The 23,463-nt window shown below is 42.8% G+C and overlaps 1 protein-coding gene across 5 annotated transcripts in view; it reads right to left on the bottom strand.

The window, feature by feature from the left end:
- Nucleotides 1-23,463, bottom strand: part of cep112 (centrosomal protein 112) — a 242,863-nt gene that overhangs the window by 20,541 nt on the left and 198,859 nt on the right. For 4 of the 5 annotated variants that reach the window (XM_062452773.1, XM_062452765.1, XM_062452787.1 and 1 more), the window contains exons 21-22: nucleotides 5,880-5,942; nucleotides 483-632 (exon numbers count right to left, since the gene is read on the bottom strand). In XM_062452773.1, coding sequence (XP_062308757.1) covers nucleotides 483-632; nucleotides 5,880-5,942 — 213 coding nt within the window. The remainder of the gene's footprint in view (nucleotides 1-482; nucleotides 633-5,879; nucleotides 5,943-23,463) is intronic. The other variant, XM_062452779.1, reaches the window with a different exon arrangement.

Here is a 23,463-nt window from a genome sequence, read left to right on the forward strand (position 1 = left end):
TGTGTGGAGACAGACAAGATCAGACTGGTTCATTGCAGAACGGGCCCTGACTAATGGCTTTTTGTCAAACACTACTAAAACTGTACATCTAACTGAGTGTGATAATCTTGCGTTTTAAAATCTAGTTGGACTTGTTTCTAGTAGAAATGGCTTATCTAGTGACTTAATTTAAGCAAACAACACTGTGTGAACCCATGGTGTCTTAAACTTACATAGCTTCTGACTATAGTATATTACATAGCCTCCATACCACTGTACACTAGCCTCCTAACCTTGGTGGTTGACTACTGTACACTAGCCTCCTAACCTTGGTGGTTGACTACTGTACACTAGCCTCCTAACCTTAGTGGTTGATTACTGTACACTAGCCTCCTAACCTTAGTGGTTGACTACTGTACACTAGCCTCCTAACCTTGGAGGTCAACAACTGTACATTAACCTCCTAACCTTAGTGGTTGACTAACACCCTATTGCCTCTTCACCTTGGTGTTTGAGACGGCATGTTTGGTCATGGTCCTCCTCTCCTGATCCCAGTGTGCCGAGGCCTCCTCCAGCTGTCTCTCCAGCTCTTGACGATGTCTCAGACCCTCCTCCTTGGCAGCACACGCCGACGTCTGGAGCTCCGCGATCCACTAGAAAGAGAGGGAGGGAGAGAGAGAGATGGGGTGGTGACACAGTGTACTGTAAATACTGTATGTGACTGACAAACTGATGCAGGTGAGGATAAAATGTGAGCCTTGGGAAGCTCATGGGAGCTATATGGCTAGAGGTCGTATATGGCGTTAACTCAGTCCTGGGTGTTGCGATGCACAGTGAAGAAGCAGCACTGAGAGCTTCCCTACCCTTGTTACATTTGTTCTGCTTCTCTTTGGCTTCAATGAACGTGTTTGCTGTAAGCATGAAGTCCAAAAACAGGAATTTTGATGATAATGCAAGTTAGTGTGAGAGTGGGTGGCAAACAACATGCAACATTAACATCAAAAACGGATGCAAAATAAAAACCCTCCCTCCCTTTCTCCCTCAACACTCTGCTATGACATGCCTAGTCTCATTGGCTTTCAAAGACAATACAGCTGACCAAGGTTCAACTGTCATCCAGTTGGCCTACAAAACACTACCTCATCTATTTCCTCAGTGTTGCTTGTTTTCCAAGAAGGGAGAAATCCTAACAGAGTGAGAAAGTTAGTGAGAAAGGGAGAGAAAGAGAGAGGAACACTTTTTGAAAAGCAGAGTGACTTTGTGTTGGTGAACCCATCGAATACACCAAGATGAAAAATGAGCTTTGAAATCCTCCTGTCAAAAATTAACATTCTATTTAAGCCGTAGCTGGGAAAATATGTAGGAGAGGAAGGAAAAGAGAACAAGGAAGGAAAGAGATCGGGACAGAAGAAGGAGGAGAGGGAGAGAGAGACAGACAGAAGGGCAGTGGCGCAGCTTGCTCTGGGCTAGACAGATAATTGTTTGCTGTGCATAAACTCTAACTAAACAGCAGCCTAACTGGAATCCCCTCATTGTGTAGGAGTACTTGGTGACCACAGAGGGAGACAGAGGAGGAGATAGAGTGAGCGAGAGAGAGAGAAAGAGGAGGTGGAGGATTAGGGGGGGGGTTAGCCACATGAAAGCAACAAATGGCTCCGTTATTATGGGAACATCACTTCCTGGCATAATTATTATTTAGCAATATGGATTCCTCTCTGCATCTCTACTGGCCTCAGGCGATAGAGGCCGTTGGCTTTCTTGTTCACCCTGTACCTTCTCATTCTCCCACCTTTGTCCCTGAAAGCTAGATCTTCCTTAGACTATAATTGGACGAGGAGCTTTAATTTGACAGCCTGCCGTCCAGTGTGCAAATTACGGGGGGGTTTGGGGGGGTCTGACCCCCTCGATTAAGGCTCGGACCCCCCCAAAAGAGGTAAAAACCACAGGTCGGGGGGGTCGATACATTTATATATCGTTCTTACCTGTAATCGTAAATATCACAATATAGTTACCATATTCATTCAATAACAGGTTGGCGATACACAGAAATGTTGGCTTAATGGCAGGGAATATCACACACTATTACACTAACTGCCATAGTCAAAATTCACTCAATAAACACAGCGCCAGTGACCAGTGCCCAATAAAACTCAAGAAACACCGCGCACGAGTGACCAGGCAGTGTGCAATAAAGAAGCTTGTTGAATCACCTCAGTGTAGCGGTGCGTTCTGCGTCATGATAAAGTGAAAGAAAGGCAAGTTTGCTATCTAATACCCCAACAATCTGTCCCGAATGTATTTGTAATGGCAATTAGCTGTAGAATATTCACAAGAATGTTAATGATAGAATGAGTTGACCCCCCCGATTGTCATTGTATAATTCGCACACTGCTGCCGTCACCCCCTTTAAGGCTTACCACATTTGCCCTTCTATGAGCTGAGGAGAGCAAGAGTGCTAGTCAGGGGACTGGTTGACACGATGGATAAAATAACCCCATGCAGTCGACATACATCTATAAATATGTAGTCTATTCCATTTGTAGTCCAATTGTATAATTCAAATAACCTTCTTCTTCCTCACCCAATGTCGGTGTAGCGTGTTCTAAAGTTCTTCTGTATGTCAGGTCCCATGTTAGACCAGCACAGACATGAAGCGTGGAGCTCCCCCCTCCCCCCACAAGTACCTTCTCCACCACCTCCCCCCCCCCCAAGCTCATCACTACCAGAGGAACAGAGGGAGAGACCTCTCTTGGCTCACAGGTCAATATGCATGTTCATTCACAGACAGATGCTTAAGTAGTAGGCTTTGAGAGATGCTAATTAGGGAAGCGTGCTAAGTTTACATTTACATTTACATTTATTCATTTAGCAGACGCTTTTATCCAAAGCGACTTCCAAGAGAGAGCTTTACAAAGTGCATAGGTCACTGATCATAACAACGAGATAGCCACAAAACATTGCGAGTAGCCAAAACATGAAGCACACATTGTGAACAACCAAAATAAGTGCCAAAGGGAAGAACCATAAGAGCATGTAGTTAAACAAGTTACAATTAAACAACATGAGCTGCTATAAGTGCAAGTGTACCTGTGGAAAAAAAGCAAGCAACAATAATAAACAATATATCACAGCGAGTACAAAAATTTAAGTCAGTTACCACTAACCACAAGAGCAACAAGTCTCTAAGCAAGAGTCATTGTGATCCTTGAGGAAACTAACATCGGGTCAAGCGAACCATTCCTAAGTACCGTTGTACTCCCGGAACAAGTGCGTCTTGAGCCTTTTCTTGAAGGTGGAGAGACAGTCAGTGTCTCTGATGGAAGTGGGGAGTTGATTCCACCACTGGGGGGCCAGACAGGAGAAGAGCTTGTGTTGGGACCGGGCGGTCTTGAGCGGTGGGACCACCAGGCGGTTGTCTGAAGAAGACAGTAGGTGACGGGTGGGGGTGTAGGGCTGCAGGAGAGACTTGATGTAGACGGGTGCAGTCCCGTTCACTGCTCGGAAGGTCAATACCAGGGTCTTGAATCTGATACGGGCCATGATAGGTAGCCAGTGGAGAGAGATGAGGAGCGGGGTAACATGGGAGCGTCTGGGTAGATTGTAGACCAGGCGGGCCGCTGCGTTCGGAATCCTCTGAAGAGGGCGGGCGGGTTGCACATGCTGGGAGACCAGCGAGCAGCGAGTTGCAATAGTCCAACTTGGAGAGGACAAGTGCTTGGACTAGCAGCTGGGTGGAGTGCTCAGACAGGTATCTCCTGATCTTCCGGATGTTGTAGAGGGTGAATCTACACGACCGGGAGCAATGTGGGCCGTGAGGGAGAGCTCGTCGTCCATGTTAACCCCAAGGTTCCTGGCAGAGGATGAAGGGGTCACCGTCGCAGATCCCAGGGTGATTGAGAGATCGTGGGAGATGGAGGGTTTAGCCGGGATGATGAGAAGTTCTGTTTTGGCGAGGTTCAGCTGGAGGTGGTGCTCGGTCATCCAGGCGGAGATGTCTGTGAGGCAGGCCTCAATCCTATCTGAGATCCCCGGATCTGTTGGGGGGAACGACAGGTACAGCTGCGTGTCGTCAGCGTAGCAGTGGTAGCTAAGTGTATGAGTGTGTGCAATTGACACATGTTGTCTATGTGGTCGGTGTGTTTACAAAAGTGTGGGTGTGGGTGTTTGTGTGTGCATGGCTGTGTGTCTCCCCAGTCAAGATAGCATATGGTGTGGTACGTTTAAATGGGGGTATTAACCATGCAGCTCAGCTTAAAAAACGGTGCCCCCTGTCAGACACTAAGAGGTTAACAACAAGGGTTAGGCTTTGAGGTTCAAAGGCCTCTTGTTTACATTTGACAGAGCTGCCCCAAGGGGTACGCACAGAATCCCTGGAACACAATCCCAGCCACTGAGAAACAAAGGCCAGGAAAGCACAGACAAATAGGGTGCTTTATCAGTATTTGCATCAGAATGTGCTAGCTAAAGTACATATTCCCATGAAAATATGCATTAACACAACCTTTTCAAGAAATTAACGATGTATTATTTAAAAGGTGTTCTACGGAATACCAAAAGGCTTCATTCTGACTCCAGGCTTTCTGACAAGGGCAGAAGGAGACGTTTGTTGACACCAGGCCAAGAGGATTAATCCTTGGTGTCTTTGTGGACAGCTAAGTTAGCACACGGCTAAATGGACTGAGCATGGGTGAACTTTTGCACAGCATCCGGTGCCTTCGGATGTTGGTCATTGTGTAGCTTAATAAGCTGCTGTTTTCTAACAACATATGCTTGTCAACCAGCCTTTCAACTCCCTTTTTTGTTTGTGTAAAATGTGAGTTAGAATGTGTTTTAGGTGGTTAAACTGCTGAGCTAAAGGCTATAGAAAAACATCACGTGTTGTGAGCTGTGAGGGAGAGAGGGGGAACTTTGATTCATGAGCAGAGTAGAATCTCTCTGGTTTTCAGCTGAGCCCAGTCTGAGGAGATTATCTGGTAATGGTAAACATATGGCTCAGCCACAGCAGAACCTTCACACACCCTCTCAGAATGGGATGGGGGATGGGTGGGGGAGTAAATAAGGAAAAGATGCAGGCAAGAAATGAAAAAAATACAGGCAGAGAGAGAGACAGAGACGGTTAGAATTAGAGAAAAATGGAACAAGACAAAGAGGATACACAAGATGGGCAACCTTCCAAATGAACTCCTACCAACTTCACTACAATCCAGTAGAACAGACTGGCCTACGTATTGATGAAGGACAGGAGTATCTTAACACATACTCTAACTACACTGCAAAAATGCCCTATCAAATTGAAGAGTAAAAATATTAGTTATTAGCTTGCTAATGCTTAAAACAAATAAATGTGGCGGCCAGTGCAGTTAGAACATTTCTCTTAATACATTTAATAAAATAATGTGTTGTTTACTTGGTTTAAGTCACTAGATAAGCAATTTATACTAGAAACAAGTCCAACTAGATTTTAAAAAGCAAGATTATCACACAGAGAGTTTTTAAGAGTTCAGTGCTGACGTCCTTCTCCTGGAGTGTGGAACCTGTGAAACTCAACAGAACATTCCAAGCGCAGGGAGCAGAGGCCTCCTTGCCTCTGTACATCCCGAAACATTTTGACAGAGGAAGGAAAATAACTGAGAAGAAAATACAGAAAAGGAAGAAAAACCCAGAGGTAGGGCTCAGGCGACGTTTTAAGAAACATAGCTTGTCTAAACAATATGCAAACCTTGTGCCAGATCTGGTGTGTTGCTTGTGTTTGTGTTGTGTGTGTTCTTGCTAGAGAAAAGGGAGGGGAGGGAGAGTGTGTTTTTTCACACAGCTCCTATCTGAACATTTGTGTGCACTTTCAAACAATCCGTCCAAAAAAGGGGGAATGGAAGGAGAAAAAGAGGAGGAAAAGTGTTTACCTGGGCAGATTTGGCAAGCTTCTGACTGTACTCCTCCTCAATCTGCTTCAATCTGCTGTTGGTCTGAGGGAAGAAAGGAGAGCGTGTGAGAAAGAGATATGGAGACACACACAGGAGAGAGAGAGACACAGAGAGACATCTAGAGTTTTGAAATTGGATCTGCTCAAAGGTAAGCACAAACACACACACACACAGCCGATGACCTCTGCTCTTGGCAGAATGTCTCCATGCTTGTCGCTGGACGCCCCTGGGCCCAGTGCCAGGCCCAACGCCTCTGTGTGGCACGCAGCCCAACTCTGCCAGCCAGCGGACACCGCTGCTCTCTGATCCTGTGCCAACTATTCATCACTTAACTGAAGGAGGGGGGGAAATTAAGCACTGCTGCCAATTAGCTCTGGAGAAAAGAAAACTGGGAAAGCAGGAGACTCGACATGGAAGATATAGACTGGTGTATGTGTGTGTTTGAGGGGTACATTTCCTCAGAATTATCGAATTGCTGTCTGTGTTTGTACGAGTCCTCTATGGAAATACAGCCAGCTGGAATATAGTGATGGGGACTTGGATAGCTGTTTCGACACAGATATTGGTGTTGTAATGGGGAGGGTACAATGAGATGAGATGTCATCTTAATGTAGGCTGTCATACTTGCCGCCAACATAAACACACACACTTCCCTGAACCCAGTAGTCACTGACAGACAGACAGATGGTGACAGTGAGGTGTTTGCAAACAGACCTCCACACACCCATCAACACCAGACCTTGCTCCTGGCCCCCCAACACTTCCTGACAACAGCCACACCTGTCACCACGGATAAAGACAGTCGTCACCACAGATACAGGCTTGTCTTCCTGCCAGGGGCTTTCAGTGGCGGTTCTCTTGTCTCTAAGGGGCCCTACCGGCTGATGAGAGAAAGAGCATACAGCCCGCCATGAAAGAAGAGTGAAAGGAAAGGAGAGACTAGGAGAAATTAAAGAAGTATCCTGCCTTTGTTGCTGTAGAGGCTGTAGTTGCTTGGCTCTCGCTTCATGAAGCCCTCAGGTGGGACAGATGAGCTGACTGAGTGGTTTTATGCATCTTTGTATTATCTTGGTATATATGTGTGTATGTATTTATTTATCTTGGTATGTATGTGTGTTTGTGTGTATGCATTTATCTTGGTTTATGTGTGTGTTTGCGTGTAAGCAAGTGTGCGCGTCAAATGGAAAGAGAAAGCGTTTGTGTCTGAGCAATACAATGTACGAAGGTATGAGCATGTGTGTGTAAAAATGTGCATTCATGGAGGTGTTTGACTTTGACACACCCTGAAAACCTGAGACATTATTCTATTATTCCCTTGACTGCATGCCCACACACTAGGGAGATATAGGAGAAGCACAGTTGAGGCCTAAACAATAATGATGAAAGTATGACAGGATTGAAGGATGTAGATTCCATTTAAATCTGCCTGTGTGCGTGTGTGTGTATGATTGCACACTTAGATGCAGACTACTTGTGCCCTGCCAAAGGTCCTTAGTGCTTAAGGCACTTTGAGGCTTTATCACTCTTCAAATTCACTTCGTAATCCTAGTTGTGTGGAGAGCGGCTGCTTTGAAGTGTGTAGGTGTGCATGTGTGCATGTGTGCATGTGTGTGTAGGAACAGTAGACGGCAAATGCATTCACCGCTTACCAGTACTAAATTAACAATCTGCAGCTGGAACCAGGCCACTGTCACTCTGTTCTCTCACACACACACATGGAACAAGGAAAAACCTATGTGCAGAGAAATCGGCAGAGTTTCACAGAAAGTACCCACATGCATGTTCAACTGCTCGCACACAGACAGGATGAGGAAAAACACACACAACTTGTTATATGGTGATTTGGCAGCACACATTTGCAAGGTCTACAGCATGTTGCATTTTTTGTTGGAAAAGAATGCTTACCTATAAACATTTCTAAAGGGGCTTTGCCAGGATATGATCATTTCCTTGTGCTTGCTCCAAAATGGTATACAAAATACATTACATCATCCTCTCACAGGATTTATCTTCCATATGACCTTCTTCCCAGATATATTTGAGATGTTTGGCAATTCATCCCAAATGGTTTGTTACCAACTGTAGAGTACAAGTTCAACACAACCTCTCTGTTAGAAGCATGCGTAAGTAAGACACTATTAGTGTGTGTGTGTGTGTTTTAGGGGGTTGTGAGAAAATACAAATTCCAATTATTTTGTGTACAATGGTTTAGGCAATGAGCCAACAACCAAAACTATTCCCCTAGGTTTACTGGCTAATGCAGTTACAACTCTTTACAATATCCACATTTGAGTTTAAAGGTACATCTTGTAACACCACTTTTAACTTAACAATTAAGTACCAGCCTTACACCCCCACCCGCCACCTTTGGTTTTCTTCTGACAATCGTCTGGTGGTCCCACCTCTCAAGAGCGCCCGCTCCCAACTCAAGCTCTTCTTCTGTCTGGCCCCCCAATGGCGGAATCATCTCCCCACCTCCATCAGAGACACTGACTGTCTCCCCACCTTCAGGAAAAGGCTAAAGACGCACTTATCCCTGGAGTACAATGGTACTTAACCCTTGTGCTATCTTCGGGTCAATGTGACCCATCAGTCATGTGACCCCCCCACGTGTTGCGACAACTTTATCTCATACAAAAACAAATAAAAAGCATTTTCTTTTAACTGTCGGGCTGTCTCACACCCCCCACAGCGCGAAGGTTAAAATAAAATTATTTTTATTTGTTGTTTAAAGTTGTCGCAGCACAACGATGGGTCGTTGTGAGCCTTCGGGTCATTGTGACCCGAAGGCATCACAAGGGGTAAGAAATATTTGTTGGATCCGATGTTAGTTTATTTCCTCCAGGAACACAATGACACATATTGAGGGACTTGTTGCACTTGTTGGTTAGTTGTAACTGATTTAACTACTTGTACGCTGTAAATTATATTACTGTTGCTTGCTTTCCTACAGGTACACTCTTGCACTTTTGAGGTTCATGTTGTTTAATTTGTAATTTGTTTAACTACATGCTCTTATGTTTCTTCCCATTGGCACTTATTTGCTTTTCACAATGTATGCTTCATGTTTTGGCAATGTTTTTGGGGCTATCTCGTTGTTTATGATCATTGACCTATGCACTTTTGTAAAGCTCTCTCTTGGAAGTAGCTTTGGATAAAAGTGTCTGCTAAATGAATAAATGTAAATGTAAGTACTGAGGTGCTGGCACACCTCAAGGCCATCACAGACCCCCTCCTGGACCCCCTGCAGTTTGCCTACAGAGCCAACAGGTCTGTGGACGACGCAGTTAACATGGCCCTCCACTTCACCCTACAGCACCTAAACTCCCCAGCATCCTACGCCAGGATCCTGTTTGTGGACTTCAGCTCTGCTTTCAACACCATCATCCCCGCCCTGCTTCAGGACAAGCTCTCCCAGCAGAATGTGCCCGACTCCACCTGCAGGTGGATCACAGACTTCCTGTCTGACAGGAAGCAGTGCGTTAAGCTGGGATCACACGTCTCTGACTCCCGGTCCATCAGCACCGGATCTCTTCAGGGCTGCGTCCTTTCCCCTATGCTCTTCTCCCTGTACACCAACAGCTGCACCTCCAGTCATCCATCCGTCAAACTCATGAAGTTTGCGGACGACACCACCCTCAGGGCTTGACAATAACGATGGCCCGATGGCCCGGGGCCAGTAAAAATAACGTCGGGACAGTTAAACTAGCAACTCACTGGCCCGATCGGGCCACTGCTAATTATTGATTGAAAAAAAAAATTGCATTGTAAAAGCTAACATCCTTCATATGTTTTGCTAAATGCATAAATAACTTCAGCTCGTGGGGCGCACAGTTGGCAAATCAAGAGTTGAGTAGTGAGTGACGAGTGGTTGTCAAATTGTAATTCTCTAATCTCGATACATTTTTTAACAACTGGCGCGAGACAATAAAGTGAAGATGGCAGCAAAGTAGAGCTACGAGCTCAAACGGAAGCAATTTTTTTTATGGAACGAAGATGCACTGTGTCGTCTGTCGTATGTTCCCGTCTAAAGCAGACAAAAGTGGATATTTTGGCACAGGCACCAACAATCGAAAACAATCCCTGACCAGCCATGCTAGCAGACAGCACCTGGTTTGCGTGACAGCTAAGCGGATGATTGACAATCCATCTTCCAGGCCGTTGACCATGCTGGTCAGGAATTTAACTGAGATGCCCATCATGTTATTGCACGACTTATAACAATGGCATATCACATAATTAAGACGGGCCAGCCGTTCCCCCAGGCTATTGAACTGCAGCAGAAGAATGGTGTCGACTTGGGTACTTAGTATCATACTGATGAAATGCTATGGAAGCTTTTATATATTAGCATTGAGGGACCAGAGGTTTCAGTTTCAGCCTGACAGAGTTGTGCAGAGATGTCTGTCAGCAGGGAAGAGAGCACGTCATGTTTGAGGTTAAAAGTCGGTTGTTTTGCTGACTATTACCTTTTTATTTTTATCACTAGAAATGTGATTTCATTTTTGTTCTTTTTATATCCAGGATGTGTTTAATAAATGGTTAAACATGTTAACAGAATAACACAACTTATAAGTCTTTGGTTTTGTTGTAACAATGATAAATTACAACTTTTGGAGGGGGGGCCAGTAAAAATTGTCTTGGGGCCAGTAAGTTTCAAACCCACTGGCCCGGTGGGCCAGTGCCAAAAAATGTTAATGTTGAGCCCTGACCCTCATTGGGCTCATCTCTGACGGGGACGAGTCTGATTACAGGTGGGAAGCTGTCAACCTAATGACCTGGTGCAGCTAGAACAACTTAGAGCTCAATGCTCTTAATACAGTGGAGATGGTTGTGGACTTCAGAAAGAATACAGCCCCACTCACCCCCATCACCCTGTGCGACTCCCCAGTCAACACTGTGGAGTCCTTCCGCTTCCTGAGCACTATCCTCTCCCAGGACCTCAAGTGAGAGCTGAACATCAGCTCCCTCACCAAGACAGCACAACAGAGGATGTACTTCCTATGGGAGCTGAAGAAATTCAACCTGCCAAAGACAATGATGACGCACTTCTACACAGCCATCATTGAGTCCATCCTCACCTCTTTCATCACCGTCTGGTACACTGCTGCCACTGCCAAGGACAAGAGCAGACTGCAGCGTATCATCCGAGTGGCTGAGAAGGTGATTGGCTGCAATCTGCCTACCCTCGAGGACCTACACACCTCGAGGACGCTGAGGCAAGCTAGGAAGATTGTGGCCGACTCCTCCCACCCTGGACACTCTCTGTTCCAGCTACTCCCCTCCGGCAGAAGGGGACCATCAGGTGAGGTGAAGAGTGGGGTTAGACCTGTAGGAGTGTTTGGGTTTAAGCCTTATCCATTTTCTACAACAACATGCAGAACCAAACTAAAGGTAAGCTACAAAGAAGAAAAATAGTGGTTCTTTAAGGTGGTTTGAAGTTCAACGTTTAAGTTTCCATCTCTTCGTTAGCGAACGCACCCTGATGAAGGAGCATTCGAGATCGCTCTGTTCCAGATATGTCTCTCAATGGAACAGTTTCATTTCAATTAGCAGAGGAGGGGGATCAGAGACATGTTATTTGCTTGTTTGTCTCTAATTATTGCCACTGTATGTGTGTGTGTCCCTGTCTTGAAGTGACACATTTTACAGTCTCCCGTTAACAGCCCTGTCAGAACACAATGTTTTTCTATGCAAATCTTTGCACACGTCACATACCATCAAAAGTGAAACACCACTCGAATGTCTTCCCAAGTCTGGGATGGAGTACCAGATCCAGACACGGACACCGTTACCAATACTGTCAGACACCTGGCTGGACAAACAGCTTCTTTTTAGGAATCTCTCTCTCTATCCCCCTCTCTCTCATATTTACAAAAGCAGGTGTAGCTGCTGATAAAGGACTGTGGGATGGAGTGTTGAATGTTCATCTTGGCCTTTGATGTGTGTGTGTTTGTGTGTGTGTGTGGTCCCCACTTCTATTAAGGGAGGATCAGTAGCTAGATGGGGGCAGGAAGGCGGGTGCACCATTTAAAAAAAATTTGTGTTGTGTGGGGGGATGGTCTTATCTGGCTCTCCATAGCAGAGGCTGATGTCTTAAGAAGGGTGAGACCACCTGCAGGTCATTCCATTCGGTGACTTAGGAGGTTTGAGGTGGGACTAGGGGGCAGGGAATGGCGCTACAAAGGAAAATCTATTCTGCATTAGATCTAGGGAAGTGGACATCAGAAAACAGACTGCAGTCCAGGGGCCAAATCGACGAAGGCGTGTACGCATAGAAATGTGCGCAGAAACATGTGTACGGGTGTTTTACAGATTTATGAAAAAAAACACTTGGCGTGAGAATCTGCGTACCTCTGCACACTTTAGAACCCATGCATACACTGTTTTGAGATTATACGGTGACACAGTGACCGAAAGGCGGAGAGAAAGAGCATGCATAACAAATGGTTAGGTAACACTTTAGAATAATGGTCCGTTGTTAACGAGTAGCTATGCAGGAAGTAATAGGTAGTACTACATTAACACCGAACTTAATACTATTACCAAGATTAACTAAGCAGTAAGTAATAGCAAATTTAGTACAAAGGTAGTTCCTTGGTAGGTATTTGATTATTACGAAATAAATATATCCTCATTGAGAACTACTTGTGAACTATGACCAATTAAGAAAGAATAACCAATTAATTACTAATCACAAAAGTAACATGTCTAAAAAGTGAACAATTGTGTATTTTTTTTGTCTTAACATGGTCATAACATTTCAGAAGCTTGTGCCTCAAATGAGTTCTTTGTGGAAACCAGTTTATGAATATTAACGTTATAACACATCCCCCCCAATATTTGATCATACTGTATGATTATGGGACACGTCCCCCACAATATTTGATCATACCCCCAGAATCAGAATCAGAAAGGGTTTGAATCGGGAATTTACTTTGGCAGGAAGGTGCACACCTACCCTTTCACGCTGTGGAAGAAATTGGGATTTCCTGTGTGCTTACATTATTCACTAATCAATAGAACTAGTCATTGGATACTAGTTAGTAGATTCTCATGTAAGCTTTCTATTAATAAGAGTATATTGTGTCTATGTGTCAGGGTTAATAGATGTTCGGGGTCAGGAGAAAGTACTGGCTAAACGTTCCTTGTCATGCCTACAAGGAGAGCTCCAACTATGAACTCTCTAGTCTGAGAGTTGTCATGTGTTGGGAGCAATGAATCTCTTTCTCTGAGACTGTTGAAACGTCATTACTGCCTGACTGTCACAATCTATGTTTACATTGTTGTGCCCTATAAAAGATGGTCCTCCAGCTTTCAGAGCTGAGAGAGACATGATTGAGACCTAAGCCTGGTGTCGTGTTGTCATTTTATTGTCAGGGGTCTGGTTTTCTCTCCCAATCTGCAGATTGATAATACTTAAAATCCAGAACTCAACTGAATTTAGCAGAGCTGCCAACTCTCACGGTTTCGCCGTGTGACACACGCAGTTCAACCATTTCTCACGCTCTCACGCCACACATTGTATATCTCATGCTGAAAAGGCAACGCCAAACAAGTAGCCAAGCTAACGTTGTAAACAGTAACGGACGAGGCGCAGGTTAACGGAGTGAAGCATCATTGACGCGCAAACAGCCGTTCAAACTCGCCTGGGGGGGGGGGGGAGTGAAGCTCGCAAAAGCTCGCCTAAGGGGGGGGGGTTGCTACCAAATCTCACGCCAAGGTTTTTGGAAAAGTTGGCAGCCCTGACTTAGTCACTCCGTTTATGAAGAGACGGACAAAACACTTTCTTCATCAATTGGCGTTGACGAGCTGCAGGATTGCAGAACCAGATCCAGGAGAGACCCACGGCGGCACCAGTATAAAGCAGAACCCGTGGTGCACAAAACTAAAAGGTAAGGGGATCCTTTTCCAAAACCCCATTCACGGACTGCTTTGTGCTTGGTGCACCTGCTGTCCCTCTGTGATGCTGGTAACGTAAACAATTTAAGAACCTTTTATTGTGACGTTCAGTTGGGAGCCTGGTCTTAGCAGACCAGAGTCTGCTAGGCCTCAACAGGAGGAAGATAATATTAGAGTTTTGGTTTAGTAAATTTGGGTCATTAATTGACTTGCTATTTTTACTTTGTCTTGGTCAGAGTTGGCAAACTCTGATAGCGTACAAGAACTCTGGTCGCGTGAAGTATTGAAAAAGTATGTAAAACAATCTGTGTTCTTGATTTGAGGCAAAGGATCTGTTAAGAGAATACGTCCCATACTCTTGATCTGGGGAAAAGGATCTGTTAACAGAGAGTATGGTTTTACAGATACAGACCAGGGGTGAACCAAACAAGGAAAGGTATGTGTTACTTTTAAAGATCCTGTAAAGTGGACCTGGAAACGAGTTTTAAGTTCGCCACACCACAGAATAATGTGTTATTAACTACCCATCCAAATTCGAATGAAAAAATAACAGCGACAAGTATGTTAAATTAGGGTTTGAAATCGTGAAAAAATCAGCAGTCTTCTCTGCTTGAGACTGGGGGGGCGTGTCGCCTGAAGGAGCTGAAGCTCCGCCCCTCGCTGCCTAGTGCCTACCTCCGACCCAGATAATGGACGCTATGTCAAGCCGAACAAAACCGTATAGAATTAGAATGTATTTGTTCAACGAGTGAAACATACAGATGCATTTAAATGAAATGTTCCCCTGAGCTGTAACAGTAAAAATGGACACCAGAGACAGCAGACAGTGAGCTATCCAACTAGGCTACTTCTAACACATTAGCTACCATTTCACCAAAATACCATCATTCTAAACCGAGTAACCTAATATCAATTTAGCGGGTATCTCTGCTATGAGTTAGTTTAAACCGCTAAATTGCCTATGAGTTTACCTCTGGTATCTCTGCTATACCTCTGGTCCAGTTGCGACCGGAGGATGAACGGCCGGAGGGGCGATGCTCGGTACGGCTCAGCGCTGCAAGAGAAGCCGTGTGTTGGTGAACCCCGTCTGTCTCTGGTCCATCTTAAAACTGTCCGCCGTGAAATGGTCAGTGCAGAGGCGGCTGTTGGAGTTTATCCGAAGCTTTCCATGAGCGTGGCTCTTCACAAAATCTATCCACCTATTTTTCCTTTCATTATCAATAGGGAACTTAAATGGCGTTGCAGCGCAGCTGGAGTTATTGCATCCAGGGTAGATGCAGTTGCGGGTGGTGGGAGACATCCTGAAGTTAACTAGCTAGCTGATGTAGGCTACAATAACAGTACAGCAGGAGGAGCCATTCAGTGATCTGACGTAGATAGGGCGAAATGACGTAGATAGGACATTTTTTGGCTCCGCCCATTAAAACCTGATCTGAAAACGGAAGAGAAACGGTTCTTTGGTTTAACTCCACATTTCAGTGTGACCAAGTTTTAGCGCTTTGCACATGCTTTCAGGAACTCATTTCACACGTATATAATGTACTTAGAAGAAAAACATGGAATTTACTTTACAGGATCTTTAAAATGCATGTTTACAGCTGAAAACTTTAGTTGAACAGAGATCTTATGTTGGTTTGAATTGTATTAAGTATAATTGAATTGTATTAAGTTTTGTTTTGGGCTTTTCTCTTTTGAACAGAGATCTTATTGGGACTTTAATTCTGGTTTGAATTGTAACTGTATTAAGTTTTGTTTTGGGCTTTTCTCTTTTGAACAGAGATCTTATTGGGACTTTTATTTTGGTTTGAATTATAACTGTATTAAGTTTTGTTTTGGGCTTTTCTTAAGATCAAGCACAGTAGGTGGGCGGTCATAATGTATTAGGGTCAAAGGCTTTATGCGAGAGACCAACCTTTAAGGGTAAAGTGGTTTTAAACAAGTGAGGGATACTTTGACAATGTAAAGGGACAGTTAGAATATTAACTGACAAAGTTGGCATTAAATGATCAGCGGGGGACACAATAAAATACTAAGGGAAAGATAGACTGGCAGTTTATTGATTAACTTGTCTCTCGCAAGCACGAATTGTAGTTCATTAGTTTTGTTACTCAGGAGGTAACGGAGTTGAAATTATTGTATGCTGTTCCTAAAAAGTTGAGCCTTTGTATGTGCGTCCCATGATCGAGCGCCCGGAAGGCGAGGATAGTTTGGATTGAAAAGGCCATATTTGTAGTTCACTACACACATGATATTGTAGTTCTTTTATTCTTCAATATTGTGACTGTTTTACAGTGCTATGTGATTTTGTGACTATATTCTAAAGTGCTGTGTGATTCTTGCTGCAGTAAATCATAAGAGTTGGCTACATACAGTTATGATATTTGTTACAGATACATTGTAATTCAGACACATTGTAATTCAGTATGGGTAATCTAGCTTCCAGTACGGGAGCGATAGAGACGTTGTTACCTGAGAATAGTCCAGCCCGATATATGTTTGATTTACATGGAATTCAAGCAGTGTCAAGCATTGAGAAATGGCATGCGTGGACTAATCATGACCTGAGACATTGTTTTCCGCTGGAGGGAACGTTTGATGTAAAAATATTGGAGCCTTTAAAAGCGTTTTGAAAGACAAGGAAACAAGTCGGACATGTAAACAATTTGTCAGCTGGCCAATGTTTATGATATGGTTAACTGAAGCTACGAGACGACGTGGCATTGTCTATCTTGAGAAAATACGGTCAGATCAAGCTAAAACTGATTCTGATAGAGAAGCTAGGAATGAGTGTCTTGAGAGACAGAGAAAATATGAACAGAAAAGTGAGCTAGAACGTTTTGAGCGAGACAAACAAGAGGCTGCTAGAATTGAACTAGAGCAGTTTGAGAGACAGAGCGTCCGGGATTCATTGATAAAACGTGATCAGACTGAACAAAGTCATAAAGTGAGGGAACTCGACACATTGCTTGAACATGCTAACATGAAGTTGCTTGAAAAGACTAACAGTGCCAAAACGAATTGTGAGAAGTCAGTAGTTGTGAAACAGGCTGAAGGTAGCGCTAATTCTCAAGGGAAACAAGAGAGACTACCTAAGATTTGTAGCCTATTTACCGACGATGAAGATGATGTTGTTGCTATAGCTGTGGCTATGCAGAGGAGAGCCAGAGACAGGGTAAATGCAGTGTTAGTGGAAGCAGTGGGTCAGGTGCAGCCAGCACAGAACCTACAAGAGAAGGTTGAGGTTCATACCACAGAAAATATGATTGGTGAGGTTAGTCAGGAAGGCCTAAGAACAGAAGAAGCACTACTGCTTATGAGGTTGAGGAAAGGGTTCAGGTCAATCAAGCAGAGAAAGAGAGCCCCAACCATGAAAGGCCTGTAACTATCAGTTGAACCCCCAGGTATCAATGAACCCTATGTGTGCATATCCACGTCCTGATGTATGACAGCCTATGTACCTTTATCGCCCATGGTCAGTGACTGAGCTGAGGGAGCCAGGAAAGGGATTTCCTGACATGAGAGGACTCAGCAACATTTCTAAGAGATTTGCAAATAGTTATCAATGCCATACATACTTTTATTGATTTGAATCAAGGGTTAGAGGTTGCACTCCAACCCGGTGTGTTGAGAAATAGATTCCTGATGGTGTTTAATGACAGTAATACCGAAGGGGTGTTGCTTGACTGGAGCAAAGTGTATGATCGCAAACAGAGAAAAGATGAGGATCCTACAGATTATCTGGAAAGACTTACTAGGATTTTTGAAAAACATTCTGGTTTTACAGCAGCTGCATCCCCATGCCACTTTGTCATGTGTTCATATGTGGATTGCTTCCTGAACTCCAGGTAGAAGTTAAGAAACAGGTTCTACATTGGGAGAACAAAACTGTTGATATGATTATGGATTATGTCAAACATAATTGTACATTGATGCAGGAGAATGCAGAAAAGAAAGTTGAGAAATAATGACATTGCAAATGAATGTCTTACGGAAAGAAAATAATATGTTTAAAGGAAAAAGGAGAGCCAGGGGCAGGCAGCAAGGGGAGTAAGAGATAGACAGGGATATGTGCATACTCTGTAGACAGATACGCCACAGGGCAGATGATTGTCCAGGCACAGTATACAGAAAATAGTCAGTACCCTTCAGTCACATACTCCATACTACTGCACTCAACCCCTCCTGTTTTCTTCAGAACAAAGAGCTTGCTGTGGCCTGCTCAAGGACACTCAGACAGTAAACAGCCACAATCAAAAATAATAATAATCAAGAATAGGGGAGGCAGAGAGCTGCTCTTTTTCAAGTAAGACATAGAGCTACTAGGTTAGCCAGTTCAACAGTACACAGTATCCAAATCAATGAGATGATAGTGGTAGTTTCTGGGGTTCCTGTGGACACAACTGTCAGTTAGCTCTTATGGGTGGATAGATGGATCTTTGAAAGATGAACATGTATTTCTTTCAACTATGTAAAAGTAAGTAACAAGTAAATCTGTTGGAAAGGAATTTGTTGTGCAAACTGAACCGAAATGAAATGCACTACTGACTTTTCCTTATCTATTCCTTAGGATAAAGAACACTTGGCCTAGCAATCCCATACACATCCCCCAGCAGTGGAATGCAGAGATTTTAGCGACCGCAGATGTGGTACTACTGTGGTCCACACACACTAATCATATTGGGCGCATTAAGAATGCTACCCAAGTTGTTATTATCATTGATTGTAGTACGACTCTTGAGAACCATACCTCAGTATGCTAGTAATAGAGAAGTAGGGAAAGGTATTGTCCCAGTTGTTGATGCTTTGTTGAAACAATGAGTCATAGGTAGTATATTGACTTAAGGTCAATTTGATCCTTTAAGGCTAATAAGCAGGGTTTATAAGCAGGTAATGCCTGTGTTATACATCCTGTTGTGCCTAACCCTGTTACGATACTTAGCAAGTAACCCTGTTACTTTCATGCTCTGTGAATGACTATTGTTTGCTTTCTTCTCTGTTCCCCAGAAGAGAGCCAGTATCTGTTTGCATTCACATTTTGCCAGGTCCACTATACATTTCAGTTCTAGCACAGGGGTACACCGACTCACCTACGATGTTTAGTCAAGCATTACGAGAGGACCTCCAGGATGTCACTTTAGCACCCGGCTCTACTCTGGTGCAGTATATTGATTACCTTTTTGATATGTTCGAAGAATCTTGCCTCCTGCCAACAGGACACTATTGCTGTGTTACAGGCACTGGCTGAGAAGGGCCACAAGGCCTCAAAGGCAAAACTGCAATTATGGTCTGAGGAGGTCAAGTATCTGGGCCATACACTCAAAGGTACAGAGTGTCTATTGACGCCTGATAGAGTGGAGGCCATCCGATGGGTACCGAAGCCTAGAACATCAAAACAACTCAAGTCTTTCCTAGGTTCAGACGGGTAGTGTCGTCAGTGGATCCTTCATTATGCTGTGTTGTCTAAACCTCTCTTTGATTTAATGAAGGGCCGGACTGATACTCACTTGTTGTGGAACACTGAAGCTGATAAATCATTTGTATCTCTCAAGCAGGCCTGGGCCCAGGCGCCAGCTCTCGATCTTGATCTCGAGTACACCAAGCCATTCAGACTGTACTGCCACGAGGCCAAAGGGTTTGCCCAGGGTGTACTGACCCAGCAGCATAGTAATCTTAGGAGGCCTATCGCCTATGTGAGTTCTTCTTTAGATACCGTGGCAACAGGTTTCCCCCTGTGCTTACGACCAGTCTGTGTTGCGGAACCATGTGTGGAGGCAACTGCAGATATAGTGCTGGGGTCGCCCTTGGCAGTGATGGTTCCTCCCGCAGTAAGTGCTCTTCTGTTACGCACCAAAACTCAACACCTGTCAGCCACTAGAGCTACAAAGTATGAACTGATTTTGTTGACTCAAAGTAACATTACGATCCATAGATGCTCCCCATTGAATCCAGCTTCATTGTTGCCCACCCCTGATAATGGTGAACCACATGACTGTGAGATGGTTGTCGATAAAACGCTAACACCCAGACCTGATTTGTTTGACAAACTTATGGATAATGCTGAACTTGTGTTGTACGTAGATGGATCTTCGTCCAGAGCATGGGATGGCTCCCTAAACTCCGGATATGCAGTCTGCACGGACATTCGAGACATTAGAATCTGGTAAACTGTCTCCACAATGCACTGCGTAGCCGACAGGGTTGTTTGCTTTGATAAGGGCATGTTGTTTGTCAGAAGGCAAGGTTATAAATATTCACACTGACTCGAGGTATGGATTTGGAGTTACTCACTATTTTGGTGCCATATGGCGAGAAAAAGGTTTCATTAACTCCTCAGGTGGAGGAATCAAGAATGGAAAGATGATTGATAATTTGTTGTCTGCAAGCGAGAAAGCTAGCTACTACTAGCGAGAAAGCTAGCTACTACTAGCGAGAAAGCTAGCTATTGTTAGGTGTGAGGCTCATACTAACAATACAGATGATGTTTCAAGAGGAAATGCTTGAGATGATTTAGCAGCAAAGGCTGCGGCCAAATCCTCTGATGTGTCCCAGGTCTCTATATTTTGTGTCTCAGCAACCGGAAACACGCACTCCCTCTCTTCATGTTGTGGCGGACCTTCAATCAGAATCAGAATGGGATTTATTCGCCATGAAAGTTTGCACAGACAAGGAATTTGCTTTGGCAGGAAGGTGCATACAATAAACATATAGGGACCTAAAATTTAAATATGTGGACTATCTATACTAAGGGTACATAAACTAGCAGTACTAAGTGGGATTAGAATTGAATTAAATATACAATAAAATAAAATATAAGTTGCCGTAAATTACAATATAAAAATACAAAAATACAAATATTACAAAAAATACAAATGTACAAGATACAATTTTGTAATGCAGTGCAAAAAGCAGTGTGTTTTAAGCAGGAAGTCATTAGAGTCAGTGGGTAACACTTTATAATAAGTCAACGCTTTTTGGCATTTACAAAGTGTTAACTAATAGTTATTTAATCCTTTATAAAACATTTTGAAACATTAACAATACATTATTAAATAGTTAATAAGCTTATTATTAAACACTATGTTGATCATTAATAAACACTGTTAAAAAATATGCATTTTATTCATAATACAATTCATAAGTGTTTGATAACTGCATTATCATACTTTATAGACAGCTTGTTAATATAGTTGCAAACCAGTAGTTTAAAAGGTGTTAATGGTACATGAGCTGGTATAGAAAGCATTAGCAAATGGTGAACAAACCATTTACATGACCTTTATAAAGCATGAGTAAATAACTAATAACATATTTACTTATGTCTTTAATTAATGTATGCCAAGTCGAATACAGGATGTACACTATGATTTGCAGATATCTTAACAACTATTTTATAAACACTTACTAATGATGCAACTTCTGATTAGTAATGCAAGTTATAAAGCATTACTAACTGTTAGTTAAGGCTTTTGCGTGACCTAATCTAAAGTGTGAACTATTTATGCCTTATTAAGCATTTATAGAAAGACTATAGGCCTATAGATGTTGTGTTTTTGTTTTTTAGAAGAAATAGCTGTTAATTTATTTACCTGGGTAATAAAATAGTATTTTATTTCCATTAAGAAGCAATACAGTAGAATTGGTATAAAAGTTGGTTACCCGAAGCTGTATTTTATTTTCCAAAAATGGCTGTAATAAACTGCAAATGTTTAGCTAGTCCTCGACAGGTCTGCAAACGCCTTTGAAAGCAGAGATTTGATCGTAGGTCGAGGTTTACAAACAAATCGTTTTAACAAATTTAGGCGACAAAGCGTTTGCTGACCTGTCGAAGAGTAAACATTTGGTTTCTTATATACTACAACAATATGTGGGAAGATCCCAAATCAAACACGGCGAATCTGGAGCAGACGCCATCTTGTCAGAGCAATCAGCTGCACTTGTACTGGTGACGTCACTACATCTCCAAGGCAACATATCAACAACTCTTTTGAGAACGTCTTCTGAACCAATAAGAACAGCATATTGGTTCAATTGCAACAACAGTACGAGCGTTCTGATTGGCTAATGGGTAGTCATGCCAGCCGCGTATATCTATGCGCGTATTGACCTCATCTGCGGTCTGATACGTATTCTTATTGCCCTCCGCTGATGTCATCTTCAAAATGAGCGAGATCGAGGAGTTTTACTATCCAGATGACAATGAAGACATCAACAGCGACGAGGAAATTCTTAACTTTCTACAAGAGCAGAAAAGTGTGAACACAGAGAGATAAACGACAAGCGCTAGGCAGATTGCTAGGTTTGGTTGCTCAGATTTCAGATTGGTTGCTAGGTGCTAACACCTGAAACACACCGTGAGAAGACGAGTACAGCTGAACAAAACTACATGTTTTAAATGAAAAGAGCTAAAAATGCCAAATAATAAACAACTTACTAACCTCGACCGTTCAGTCATGCCGGGAAATATCAAACTGAGGTTTTAACGTATCGACCGCTGTCACTCTCGGCTAGTAGAGCTAAGTAGTTAGTAAGACACATGCCTGTCATTACTTCAATAAAATAGTAATTTTGTGTTTCACATTGTGTTGTGTCTGTTTCCTTTTGAGAAACGTATGTTCAGCCTTTGTGAATGTGAGGTTCGAGAATGGACAAGAATACCTTAATAAATAACTTATAAATGTTTAATAAGGCAGAGATAGTTCACACTTTAGATTAGGTCACGCAAAAGCCTTAACTAACAGTTAGTAAATGTTTTATAACTTGCATTACTAATCACAAGTTGCATCATTAGTAAGTGTTTATAAAATAGTTGTTACGATACCTTTGTGAATGTGAGGTTTGAGAATGGACAAGAATACCTTAATAAATAACACAAAAGCCTTAACTAACAGTTAGTAAATGCTTTATAACTTGCATTACTAATCACAAGTTGCATCATTAGTAAGTGTTTATAAAATAGTTGTTAAGACATCTGCTAAGTAGTACATTAATTAAAGACATAAGTTAATATGTTGTTAGTTATTTACTCATGCTTTGTAAAGGTAATGTAAATGGTTTGTTCACCATTTGCTAATGCTTTCTATACCAGCTCATGTACCATTAACAGATTATAAACTACTGGTTTGCAACTATATTAACAAGCTGTCTATAAAGTATGATAATGCAGTTATCAAACACCTTATGAATTGTATTATGAATCAAATCCATAATGTTTAACAGTGTTTATTAATGATTAACATAGCATTTAATAATACGCTTATTGTTCCTGTTAAATTTGCCTGAAAACGCCTAAACAGCATACCCAAAGTAAATTGGAAGCTGTTCTTGAACCATTTGGAGTACATGCATGTAAATGATCTCTTTTGAAAGCTGACACTCTGAAGTTATGTCCCCTGTTGTCAGGACCCCTGTCAGTCCTTCTAGTGTTGAGTAATAGAAGCTTGAACACAAGGAAAGTGAAAATTTCTATTTCCGCCTAGATTTTGTTTTGAAAACAGAGGCCTGAAGAGGCCTAGAGGTGGTAGGTATTATCTGGAAGACTAAATTGGACCACAGGTTGAAGCCTTACCCAATTCAAATCAAAAGTCAAACATAATACCACAATATATTCATATTTGACACATGTTTTTATAAGAGTACATCCAGGAATTTTCTAAAAGGGTCT

The sequence above is a fragment of the Osmerus eperlanus genome, chromosome 2 (assembly GCF_963692335.1).
Source record: "Osmerus eperlanus chromosome 2, fOsmEpe2.1, whole genome shotgun sequence".
Taxonomy (NCBI): domain Eukaryota; kingdom Metazoa; phylum Chordata; class Actinopteri; order Osmeriformes; family Osmeridae; genus Osmerus; species Osmerus eperlanus.